The sequence below is a fragment of the Heloderma suspectum genome, chromosome 3 (genome assembly GCF_057233095.1).
Source record: "Heloderma suspectum isolate Gila_16-S chromosome 3, 16-S_ref, whole genome shotgun sequence".
Lineage (NCBI taxonomy): Eukaryota > Metazoa > Chordata > Lepidosauria > Squamata > Helodermatidae > Heloderma > Heloderma suspectum.
The window spans coordinates 250,961,922-250,974,526 of NC_139460.1; the positions used below are offsets into that span (position 1 = coordinate 250,961,922).

Genomic DNA, 12,605 nt, shown 5'->3' on the forward strand with positions numbered 1-12,605 from the left:
CAGGGGATAAAAAAAATCTGTACAACCTCAGTTTAAGTCAATAAAATATTGTGCAACCAACATTATGAATCAATTTAGAACTTAAGGAAAAGGAGCTATTTTTTCCTGTGAGTTCTCTAAAAAAAATAATAACTAGAAATAGTGTTCATTTTTTAATAGATCTGAAGGATGTTTTCCTATCACTAATCCTAGTATTTTTATATTTTGTTCCTGTCCTTGGCAAATATGCCCAGCAATGAACTAATTTGCAGAGCTATGGTCAATACTCTACCTATATATGAAGGAGAAAGCTTGCTTCTCAGTAGACATGTATAGGATTGCACTGTTAGTGGATTTTTTTCCTGAGAAAATGGTTAAATAATATGTGTTACATTTGGGTTTGATTAGAAATCTACTAAAGCACTTCTCTGACTTCAGGGGCTGATTTCAGACACCTCTCTGACTCATTGTTTCTTTTCCATTTGTGGTGAAGTATTGCATTTATATGAAACACTTTTATTTGCTCATTAATGCGGTCCTGTGTGTCTTCATCAGCTATTTCAATGAAAACATGCAAGCTAACGCTTGGTCCTCCAGAAGGTGCTGTTCACTTTGGTATTGGGTCTTAGTTTTTTCTTCTTTTCTAACATATCGCTCCTATCCAACAGAATGAAAGATTCCTACAGATGTGAAAGCTGAGGGTGGTTGGTGGGGGCTTAAAAATCTCATCTATTTGGGGGGAAGAAAATGTTGTGTGGTGAGTGGTGGAGTGTCCTATCTATTTTTTTTTTTCTTTTCCACCCAGATCTGATAGAAAAATGGGAAGTTCTGAGAAAAATGGGGAAAAGCTATTTTGTAATGACTACTGAAATTATTATATTATGGAGATGTTTGTTTCTGACCATTTTATCTAAAAATACGAGCTTTTAAAATTTCTGCATGATGTTGAGATCTACACACCAATGAAAAGCAGAAAGGGAGAAGATAACCTCAACTCCCAGCATTCCTGACTATTGATCATGCTGGCAAAGGTTTCTGGGAGTTGAAGTCCTAAACAACTGGAAATCTAGCTTCTGACCACCCCTGCTCTAGAATGCTGTAGAACATGGCTCTATGGGCTGCCTCCTCTGTTTTCCAGCAGTGGTATCCCTCCGCTGTATCAAAAACGTTTCATTTGTGGAGGACCATACCTTGATCATACCTTGGGCATTTTTGGAGCCTAACAAATGAGCTGTACTAGAAGAATGGTGGGTTTTTTTTTGTAGTAACCAGGCTGAATTGGCTCAATTTCTGTGAAGTGCTCCACCAAAGGCTTTCTGCAAGTTGATCTTTCCAGTGATAGTGTCATTCCCAGGTGCTACCTAAGTGAACTGTGTTTAAACCTCAGCTCTATTTTAGGTTTAGTGAGTAGTTTTCAGAAATTCTTCTTTTGGAGTTCATTCACCATATTTAAAATGGGCATCCTGAGTGCCATTGTGGAAACCTAATGAATATACCCAGGTTTATAAAAAAGGACTGTTATACTAGTAGAGCCTTCCTCAACCTGGTCCCCTCCAGATGTGTTGGACTATAACTCCCCGCATCTGGCTGGAGGATGCATGGATTGTAGTCCAACATATCTGAAGGAACCCAAGGTTGGGGAAGGCTGTACTAGAAGGTCAAACAAAGACTGGTAGTTCTCATTTTGTTAATCTGTAATGATGGGCACAATAGAAATACTTCTATAAAGCATAATAGAATCTTGCTTCTGCAGTTGTGCAGTTAATATTAATTAGAGTGCCCTCCCCACAAAATTCACAGGGGAAATTCTCCTCTGCCCCTAGTGATCACTTAGTAAGGGAATAGATGGCCCATCCTCCCCTTGCCCCTGAAGTGACTGTTTGGATAACATTTGGGCTTTAAAGCCTGCAGCTAGGTAATAACTCAAATCTCAAATCTCTATATACAGTGATTGCTCCAGGGAGGTTACAAAATGGAAAAGTGTCTCATGCCATAGTGCTGGTGTTTGCCTGATTCTTACTCCTCTGTATTTCTGTATTAAGCAGGATGAACAGGAGGATATGAGTCCCAGCCTTGCAGAGCAGCACTGGGAAAAGAAACTCCCAGAGCCATTATCTTGGAGGAGCGATGAGGAGGATGAAGACAGTGACTTTGGTGAAGAACAGCGAGATTGCTACCTAAAGGTAATGCATAGACTGTAGGAGCAGCTGCTCCTCTTACCTGTTTCACATTCGTAATTCTACTGAACAGAATGGCTGAGAGGTAGCATAAAATTCAGCCTTAAGGAAGGACACTTCAGATTAGCTGAGACTGGTTTTGAACTCCATGTTGGGAAGTAAAGAGTTCCTCTTATGTCGGACACGACTTAATGACTGAACAACAACCACCTTGAGCAGTTCTTCAGTGAGCACTTGTGGTAAGGTCATCCAGGTGTCTCAAATTTGTACGTGCACTCAGTTTACCGTCATTTATAATCCTGTGGAAATGGATGCTTCCCGGGTGGGGAGGCGATGTTATTTTGTAATTGATTTTTGGCATTTAATCCTTCAGATGTGCTCTTACTGTTGCTAATTAATAATAAAACCCAACAGCACTCATTGTCTCTGGTAGTTTTATTAATAGCTTCCTTGATTTCTTTGAAGATAGTCGGGTAGCAATTGGTAAGATAAATACAAACAGCAGTCCAAACAAACAGAAGCAAATATTAAAACAGAACCACATCAGAATGATAAAAGTAGCAAATAATAAGGAAAGGCACAGCCCCATTGTAGTGGAAAAAGGACAAATTGGAACCAATTTTAAGTTTCCATTAGGGGAGGCAGTGCTTGTCTGTGAATGGAGCGTCCAGGCAAGTTTGAGTCCTCTTGCTGGTGTCCAGAGGCTGCAAAGTGGTGATGGTCCTTTTTCCAGGCCTAGCCTCACATGGTATATTGAGGAGTGGCAGCAGTGCTGTTTATGAAGACATGGAAGGAGGTGCCCCTTCCCTCTGCTCATCAGCCCATGATTCAGGGCATTGAATGAGGAATGGAACATACTAGTTCAGTCTACTCTTCCCTTGCCCAAAATGGGCAGCAGGTGAAAATTGTCCCCCAAGCATGCTGATACCTTTCCTCACCATTAGCACATACAACAAGTGGGAGCTGAAACAAAAGGTTGCCATGTAGAGTGTTTCTGGTCAGTATTCCAGACGCTTCATTCCATTCCCCCTCCGCAGTCAGCATTTCATGACCCAGTCCTCATTAGGCTGTTTGGGCGAACAGGGTTTTGCCCTGACAGTTTGCCCCTAAAAATGTTCCCTTGCCTACAGACTTTTGGCTGCCCCTCAAGCCTGCTGATATCTCCCTCTTGTGCATAATTGGTGCCATTTAGGCACTTGGAGAGTTGAGATGACTATCAGTATATAATATATACTATATATAATACATGTATATAGACCTTTGGGTAAGTAAAAAGATCCAGCCTATGTATGGCTTTGCTGCATCATACTTTACCTTCCATTGTTGCTAGTGACTGAGTAACAGTTGCTTTTGCTTTCTCTTCTTTCCTTATGTAGGTGAGCCAGTCACAGGAACACCAGCAGTATATCACCTTCCTGCAGAAGCTACTAGGACCCTTACTGGAGGCATACAGCTCTGCTGCCATCTTCATCCATAATTTCAGCGGTTCTGTCAGAGAATCTGAATATCTTCAGAAATTACACAAATACTTAATAATGAGAACAGAAAAGAATGTTGCGGTGTATGGTATGTCAAACAGCTTCTTTCTATGGAAAAACCTCCCTGTGTTTAATATATTGTTCTTAGTAGTTTACAATATTCAGCCTGAGAGATATTTCTCTTTTCAACTTCTCCACATTTACAGCTGAGAGTGCCACCTATTGCCTTGCAAAAAATGCAGTGAAAGTCTTTAAGGACATGGGGGTAAGTATTTTCTTTGCTTCATAGTCTCTTACAGCACATCTGAACATGTGTATTCAGATCAGTTCTGCTAAGTTCAGTGAGACTTACTTGCTAGTAAGTGTAGTTTTGATCCTTAAATTGAGAATGACCCAGTTCACACGTGATGGTAAGCCACTGTGTAAGCCATCTCAACCGCAGGGCTGTGAGGTTTGTGCTGGCTGCCATTTTGAATACACAAGCCACAGTGGGGGCACACTGCAGCTTGTCATGTCTGGGTGCAAACCTGGGTTAGTTGAAGGTTAAACAACCCTTGGATAACCCTAGAACAATGCTTGGAGCCCGCAGGTGAATTAACTCATGGTGGCATATCGTGATGTGTGAACTGGCCCAACGGAATGTAAAATTATAATCTAACCTCTATTTAGGCCAAATGGCTGTGCTAAGGCAGGGTCAGAAGATTGGCTCAGCTTATCCAGATTGTATTGCATCACAGGGAGCTATGGCATAAGTAAGGTACATGATGCCAAAATTACCTGAGCATCACTGAACATATTCAATATATTAAGCCCACATGTTTTGAGCAAATGGCCTGTGCTTTATGCAACAGGGGAGGATAAAATCTGAAAGATGTTCTGAAGTCTTCAATTTTAAATGAGCTTTTAAATATCTGCAGGCAAGTCCTATATGTGTTCAAGCTGCCTGTCTCTACAGGACAGGTTCATTTGTCCCCATTGTCCGTCTTAAAAATCTGAATTACTCCTCCCTTTACCATTTAGTTATTCTTTGAGACCCTGCCACTTTACCTATGTAGACAAATGCTGCTGTGGGGCTACTGAAAAAACTTAAGCCTGGCTTCCAGAACCACTGGTCTACATTTCCCACCATCATTAGTGCCCACATATATCATGATCTTGGCTCCTCTCCCACATGTTCTGTGTAGATGCTTGGTAATATCCACCATTTTTGCACCAGGAAGACAAATTATCATAGTGGCTACACACCCCACCATTAATAACAAAATTGCTTACAGCAAGCAACTTCCCTCCAACCTTTAGAAGGATATCCTTGGTTGAAGAATATAGCAGCTCATTTTAGGCCATTGTATGTGACTTGCAGCATATATGCGTGCATCCAGTTCCTGCTGTCCTCTACCCAACACACAAAAAGAGTGGGGAGGGTTGTAGAAATCTGTCATATATTCATAGATTTGTGCACACAGATGTCGCAGATCAAGTGTGGTAATGTGGACAGTTGAGGGGCATGCACCAGCCTGCCATTCATCTGTAAGAGTGTGCCATTGGCAAGTGTGTGAATCATTCCTAAAAGCCTCACTGACTCTCTTTGCCACTTTGGCATCCAGAAAGCGCACAACTGTTGTCATTGGAAATAGTTGGTTTCTTGCTGAGGCAATGAGTGCTGATCTATTCTTCTGGAGTCCCTGATTTATAGGACAGTCAAACTAAAAGTTCTGGTACAGCATCCTTCCTTGTAAAAGCCACAATTACAGGCACCATCTCTCTTCTCTAGGCATAGTTTGTGGCTATGCAGCAGGTACTCCCTTCTTTTTCTTATGGAATCTCATTTAAAATATTGTTGATTTCTTCCATTCGAGGAACATCTGATGAAGCACTAATGTAAGACCCTGTGGTGCTAGTTTTAAAGATGTGAAGAAGGGCTTTGTTCTGAAAGTGCGTTCAAAGATTACTAGAATCAGATGCAAGACCGTGGAAAACCTTCCTTGTTCTCAAGTGATATTTAATAATTTCTGTAAGGTTTGCAGTACACATTACCACTTGTATAAAACAAGCTCTTTCAGTCACGAATCTGTTCTTTTGGCTTTTCCTATCTGTACCGTGCATCAATATGTAGCTTCAGTGCTTGACTTTGATAGATTAAGAGTTCGTTCATGCATTATGTTAGGGGTGCTTTTTCACTTGTAGGGCTAATGTGCTTGCATGTGTTGCAAAATGTTTATGAAATATGATGTATATTTTAGAACCTTACAGATCATAAAAGTTGCTGTGGCTCTCATCTGTTGGCTACTAGATTGCATACTGTGTTAACTGTGCCAGTGGATGACTTCTGCAGATTGAAAAAGCAGCCCAACGTAGCATGGCTGTGAGAATACTTGAATTGTACAGCTCTGCCATTAACTTTGCAAAGAAGTGGTGGTGCTGGAAGATGTTACTGAAACATACTTTAACCTTTTCCTTTTAGGTGTTTAAGGAGACAAAGCAGAAGAGAGAGACTATTTTGGAACTAAGCAGCACTTTTCTACCTCACTCTAATCGGGAAAAACTACTGGAATTCATCCTGAGTTTTGTTATACTGTAGGACACATCTGTTAACTTCTGCCAGCAAGAAGTTGGTAGACTTGGAGAAAGAATGTGACACAAAGCTTCAGGGCTTTTTGCTGCTTCCATAATGTGTATAGTGCCATTTTTGGTAAGGCCTTATCTGACTCAAGCCACTGGAAGACAAGTGCCTTCTTACATATGCATGTCTGGAACTATAAGATTTGGTAACCCAGTCAAACACTTACAACATTTTGGGCGCAAGTGATAAGTCATGTTTGCTGAACAAACAAAACACCTAGTTTTTACATGTATCGAGTGTTACATTTTTACACTGGAATGTGTTACATTTACTTCAGACTAATGACTGTGACAAATGCACAAACATATTTACCAGCGACCGTTCATTTTAATATTGCAGTTCTGAATAACATAATATTATTCAGAGTAATATGCAAACTGCAAAAGCCTTGTCAACAGACCAACTCATTCTGTTAACAATTGCAAAGAAATGGTTTTTAGGAGAATTTAGTGCAGTGGGTGGAAAGGGCATTTAATCTTTTGTTCTACTGATTACGATGGCAAATACGAAATAAAAGTAGTAGAGTAAAAAGCCAGTATGTCATTAAAGATCAGCTGAATAGCAACCAGTGACCCACACAGAATACGCTTACAGTGGCAGAATGAGAATATTAAGATCTACTGGACTTTCTCCCCAATAGGAATGGAGAACTAATACATTAATGTATTAAACATCTGGACCATTTGCATTTTGCACTAAAATTGCTAAGACACTTGTCTTTATTTGCCTTTGAACAGGAACGTTGGAATCCGTTTGCTATTTGCTATCATTTTGTTCACAGAGAAATCCTAATGCCACTAGACATGGCCTAGAGGGCCATAGGATTTTTCAGTTTCTTGGAACCGAGCTCAGAACCAGGATTCCAACCTCGTTCTCAGAAACTGCACTCCCTTCCCCTGCCCACTCATAGCTGGTGCAGTTCTCTGTACCGGCTATGCCTTCGCACTCGGAAATGGAGCGTGGAGATGGGGGAAAGGGGGCAGTCTCGGGGGCGGGGTGGGGAGGAGACCGCGGAAGCCACATTATAGAGCTTCCTATGCACTGCGTGGCCTCCTTCCCTCCCGCTGCCCGAAGCCACAGCTAGACAGCCAAAATCAGCTGTCTAGCCAAAAATGTAGGGCGGCCAGAGCACAGAGGTGAGGATCACCTCCATGCTATGGCTGCCCAGCATTGGATACTCAGTGGCTTTCAACTTCAGAGGCTGCTGTCTGTCTCATTAGGATTGTGCCCTAAAATGATTACAGCTTAAGTTCTATAAATTTCACAAATAATACTGAAGTATTTCATGAGGCAATTAGTCAATTCTAAACTTGATTAATTTTTGATGGAGGGTGATACTTTATGCTAATGAATGATAACATTTAGGATTAAGATTGCAAACCACTTATTCTTGGGTAGTTGCATAGAAAGTGATGGTAACTCCCAGAGAGGATTACAATATGAGATCTTCTGATTCACACATTTTATGTTGGCTAAAGCAATAAGCATGGTATCAGTTCTTAAGAGAGAGAACTTTTGCCTTATCAATTAAAGAAATATTTCCTCTGCTGCAGTGTTAACAATACTCTCAACACAATCTTCCTCCTTTCCAGTTGGAGTCTGGGAAATAGTTTGATCATGAATATCCATTTTAGCTTTCGGTATTTTTTTTTTAAAGTATGCCCAGGTGATAGCAGCATTGCACGTTTACTTCAGCACAGAGCTTCTGTGCGCAGTTTTAGTATGTGTGTTTACTCCACATTTGTTGAAGTAATATTTTCAACAGATACGTTTTATGGATTAAAACAATTTAACGGATTGCAATGTTTTGTCAGTATTCCCATGCAACTCCCTATGAGTGGAACTGCTGTGCGTGTTTCCAATCACTTAACTGGTGCTTTAAAACATTTTAAGATGAATTTCTGAACCAAAGTTGCATTATATCAGCGACAGCAGCAGGCGTTAAACCTGAATTAATTAGTTTGTTCTTTTACCATTTCCAACAGGGTAGCAGCTGAAATGAACTCCATTTGTTCAAATAAAACTACTAGCTACTTAGAGCAATTTCATCTCATCGTTGCTAATGTGCACTATTTGTTAAAACTGAATGTATTCTCTGAATAGCAATTTTTAAATATTGCTGATGGCTTTCATTTAAGGTCAGATAAGTAGGTTCTTGTAAATAAATAACTTCCCTTTCGTTTACCACACTTCAGTAAATGTTCAGTGTATGCTAGAATGAAGACTGCATATTAAAAAATAGAACCAAGCAATATAATGCAGATAATGTTTGGCTAATTTTAATTAAAAAGTTCTGTCTAATTTAAAGAAATGAAAAGCTAAGAATTAATTTGGACACTAGAAAGTAATTCCTAATTGTTATTAATAAGAGTAAGTTATTACATTATTAAAATGTTCTTGGGGTGTCGCAGTGTGCATCTGAGTTGATGATAGTATGTGCACTATATTATAGCTGCTGGATGTGCGGGGATGCTTTTAAGTGTAGACTTCATAAGCGGAGAGACTTTGCATGTGCAGAAATGTCAAGCTGTGAATGTTGTGCTGGAACAGAGGGAGGTATTCTTCTGTGGCATGGATGTGGATATGCACATAGTTGCATGTGGGCTGGTTTTGCTTTTCCACAAAGTAAAGCACAAAGCTCTTTACTACAAAGCTACTAAATAGAATGCTGCCTTGCTGGGGTTTATTTTTAAGCCCTAATTTTGCTGATTGTAAGGCAAGTTTTAGTTTCTCATTTTTAAAAGTGATGGCTCATCCTAATCCTGCATCTAGAGCAGCCTTCCCTGACCCATTGGCTTCCAGACATTTTGCACTACAGCTCCTACCGCCCCAGCCAGCATGACTAATGGCCAGGGATGATAGGAGTTGTAGTTGAAAACATCTAGAGGGCACCAGGTTGGGGAAGGCTAGTCCAGAACATTAAAAGTATGTATATACATTTTTTAAAACTTAGGGAGCAGTCCTATGGCTCCTAGACAGAGACTGGGGAGCCATAGGATATTTCAGATTCCTGGATCCGAGGCGGGAGACCTCGCTCTGTCGAAGGAATCTGAACTCCCTTCCCCCTCAGCCAGTGTGGAGAGAACTGCACCAGCTGCCTCTCCAAGGTTGCCAAGGCAACCTCGGAGGGGGGGTAAAAGGGGGCATGCTGGTGGGTGGAGAGGGCGTATGCCAAGGCCTCCCCAGCCTCCTTCCCTCCTGCTCCAACGTGCCCCAGCTAAATGGGTGAAAAAACCCATCTAGCCAAAATGTGGAGCGGGAGGAGCGTGGAGGGGAAGATCACCTCTGCCACACCTCCGCACCACATTGGATACGCGCAAGCTTCCGAGTTCAGAGGCTTACGAGTATCAAGGACGGATCCCATCCCGTGCCCTCATTTAAGCAACTTCTACTTATGAGAGTACAGATCTACATCTACAAGTTAATATAAAGGACAGTGTTCCAGTTACATCTCTGAACGTTATTTGTTGACTAATGTGTAGTATTTTTGTTCACTTTTAGAGAATGGATAATGTTACCTTTCAAACCCATATGAATTATTTCTTAAGGATACGTAGCTATCCTTTCACTTTAACAACTTTATTCTAGTACGTTACATTCTTAACTGTCACACCTAATTCTTTTAACCTATTGCCTTGCCTGTCCAGTTAAAATGTATAGATACATATATTAGCATGACATTTTCAACAATGAAGGGCTGGGGGATTATTGCAAAGTACTGTAGCTGCTCTATATTTTTACTTGTGAAAACGTTTAACACACTACTTTTCCCATTTTAACATCTCCTTCTGTATCTCTTGTAAGAAGCACAGAGCTACATAGTAATTTTATTTTAATAAACAATTTGAAATTGTTTTGTGATGTGACCAAGTCTTTAGAGATTACAAAAACCCAGATTACAAAAAAAAACCAAACCCCAAATCTCTGAAATTCACTTCCTGAAATTTTCTGTGAAGCCCAGCCTTGCATACTCTCACTCCAGTTGAATTTCATCTAGTAGAAAAACGGAGCCAGGTCCCTGGCTTGTGGCCCACAATCTACTGCTCTGTACCAAGAAGTATAAATTCATCTATACTCGCCTGAACACACTATTCCCTTATTTCTATAACGGTGGACAGTTCCACAACCCCCCATGTGGCAATTAAGTGTGAAAAAGCCACTGTAGCCAATGAGAGGCTTTTTTCAAATGTAATTGCTATGCAGGAAGTGTGTGTGTGTGTTGGGGGGGGGGTGTTACCATGTTTGGAGAGGGTTAATCCTTCCATCCCAGCTGTGACTGACTCCTGAAAATTGCTTCCATACTGCAGTTAGGCTTGAAAAAAAAAGCCAATGGCAGACTTTCCCCCTAAAGCTTAATATCTGAGGAGGGGGTGGGGCCAAGAAGTTGGGGCTGCAGGCTTCCACGGGGTGGGGTGGGGGCTCCCTGGGCTACGGGTTCCCCACCCCTTGGCTAGAACTTTTGTTAAGGAGGAACAAAACCAGGGTCTTCTGTGCATACTGTTTGTGTGTTTTTGTAACCAAAGGTCACAACTGCTTCAGAACTGAGCGAGTCCCCCAAGTCCTACATGAACCTCCCTTGAGTCCTCCACAGTTCCTCTTGAGTTTCCTGTGTGCATTTTTGTTAGTTTTTCTGGCACACATTCTGCCTATGTTTTAAGAGCTGGCTTGGTGCTCTTTCCTGCACCTGTGAACCCTTAAACTCCAAGTGGTTTTGGACAAAATCTTGTTGGAACAAATTCAGCCTGACTGAACCTATCTCCTGGCCCTTTTTCTGCTCTCCAGGAGCCTCTGCCCTCCAGGGGCCTCTGTTATCTTATTTTGGGATTTTACCATGACACTAAGAATTCTTGCTCCCCTCCCCCTATGTTTTGGACAGAGCATAAGGAAGAGAAGGTATAAGTCAGCCTCCCCCTCCCAACTTCCAGTTTCCACTGCCTGTTCTGAATCCAAGCAGATCACTACATAGCCTGTTCATGTCACAACAGCCCACCATGGGTTACTTTACCCACAGGGGCTGTTGTACTGGGTGCATGTGGGAACCAGCATGGGTTATTTGAGGGTTATCTAACCCTCAAACAACCCCTGCTGCCTGGGTTCAATGGCATGACAAGCCACGGCAAGCGAAGCACCCGGCATGACACGACAGCCCCAGGGTTTAATTAACCCACAATGGGTTGTCATGTGAACCAGGTCTCTGTGTCTGGCAACCATCTTACTACTCATTTTCCTCTCCCTATCTCATGTCTGGGACAGCATTTATGGTTAAGTATTAGATTACCATACTGTTGTATTTCCCCAACTAGCTTCATTTGTGGAAAAGCTCCAATCTGGTCTCTGTTGTTTCCCAGTGTATCTTATGAAGACACACCACTACCTAGACTAAATAATCCAAAGTTACTCATGCTGTCCTCCTTTGTATCTGGAAAAAGTGCTACTTTCTGGGCTAGCCTTACGGACAGCAACCTATACTGTGGCAGAATCAGAGCCAGGATAACTTACCCTAGCACATTTTAGTTCATTCGTAATTTGTGTTCCAGAAGGGCTTGTTTCCTGAACATGGAGAAGCAGACAGAAGAGTGTCAAGCAAGCATAGCACCAGAAGAGAACTTATGCTGGATAAACCCAGCTACTTTTCTACTGCAGTATGAAATCCACATGGAACTAGGTCTTGCATGATGATCCAGTTTGCTCTCTGCTCACCACTCTAACTAGCAAACTTGCTATTTGGGCTTGTCATTCGTGCTGTGGTTGTCTGACCAAGTATCTTCTAGGATCATTCTCGAGATTAAATGCTATGTAGATTCCACCAGTGGGTACTTGAAAGAAAATCATATTGGGGAGAGAGAAAGAGAGAGACTGAGACTCAGCCATGTGAATCTAACTTTGAAGGATCTGGGCAAAAGCAACAACAATTTTAAAAAGCAATCCTTATTTATAGTTGCAGGCTCCTCAGGGCTAACAGAGTGGCTCAAAACTCCATAGTTCCAAGAGCTTGACATTACATACTTGCTTTTGAATAGCCTTTAATGCATCTGAGTTTGGAGACACAAGCAAGACATGGAAGTAGTTTGGCAAGGAGGTCTGTAAAAAAAAAACTTGTGTCTTTTCTCTACGCTATTTGTGGATGGCACTTGTATTACATTTGTATGTATTATGTTCAGATATAAGAAGTGAGAAACTCCTTGAGGGCTGCCTTGGGAAAAATCTGTCGCCCTCAGATGACTGTGAAGACAGCAAACCATGATTTCTCCTCTCTCTGTTCTGAATGGGAAAACGCATGTGTATCAACTGATTTTGCTTTGGAAACCTTTGGTTATATCGACAACCAACAGATACGCATCAAATTAATTA

At 41.4% G+C, this 12,605-nt stretch overlaps 1 protein-coding gene across 28 annotated transcripts in view; it reads left to right on the top strand.

Annotated features, from left to right (window-relative positions):
* The window catches only part of GPAM (glycerol-3-phosphate acyltransferase, mitochondrial), a 47,569-nt gene extending 37,415 nt beyond the window's left edge, over positions 1–10,154 (top strand). For 12 of the 28 annotated variants that reach the window (XM_084846224.1, XM_084846231.1, XM_084846233.1 and 9 more), the window contains 4 exons: positions 2,022–2,162; positions 3,533–3,722; positions 3,841–3,899; positions 6,096–10,154. In XM_084846224.1, coding sequence (XP_084702350.1) covers positions 2,022–2,162; positions 3,533–3,722; positions 3,841–3,899; positions 6,096–6,212 — 507 coding nt within the window. In that variant the 3' untranslated portion in view covers positions 6,213–10,154. Of the gene's footprint in view, positions 1–2,021; positions 2,163–3,532; positions 3,723–3,840; positions 3,900–5,490; positions 5,909–6,095 lie in introns of those variants that run through there. The other 16 variants (XM_084846242.1, XM_084846239.1, XM_084846227.1 and 13 more) reach the window with 4 other exon arrangements.
* The last annotated feature ends 2,451 nt before the right edge of the window (positions 10,155–12,605 follow it).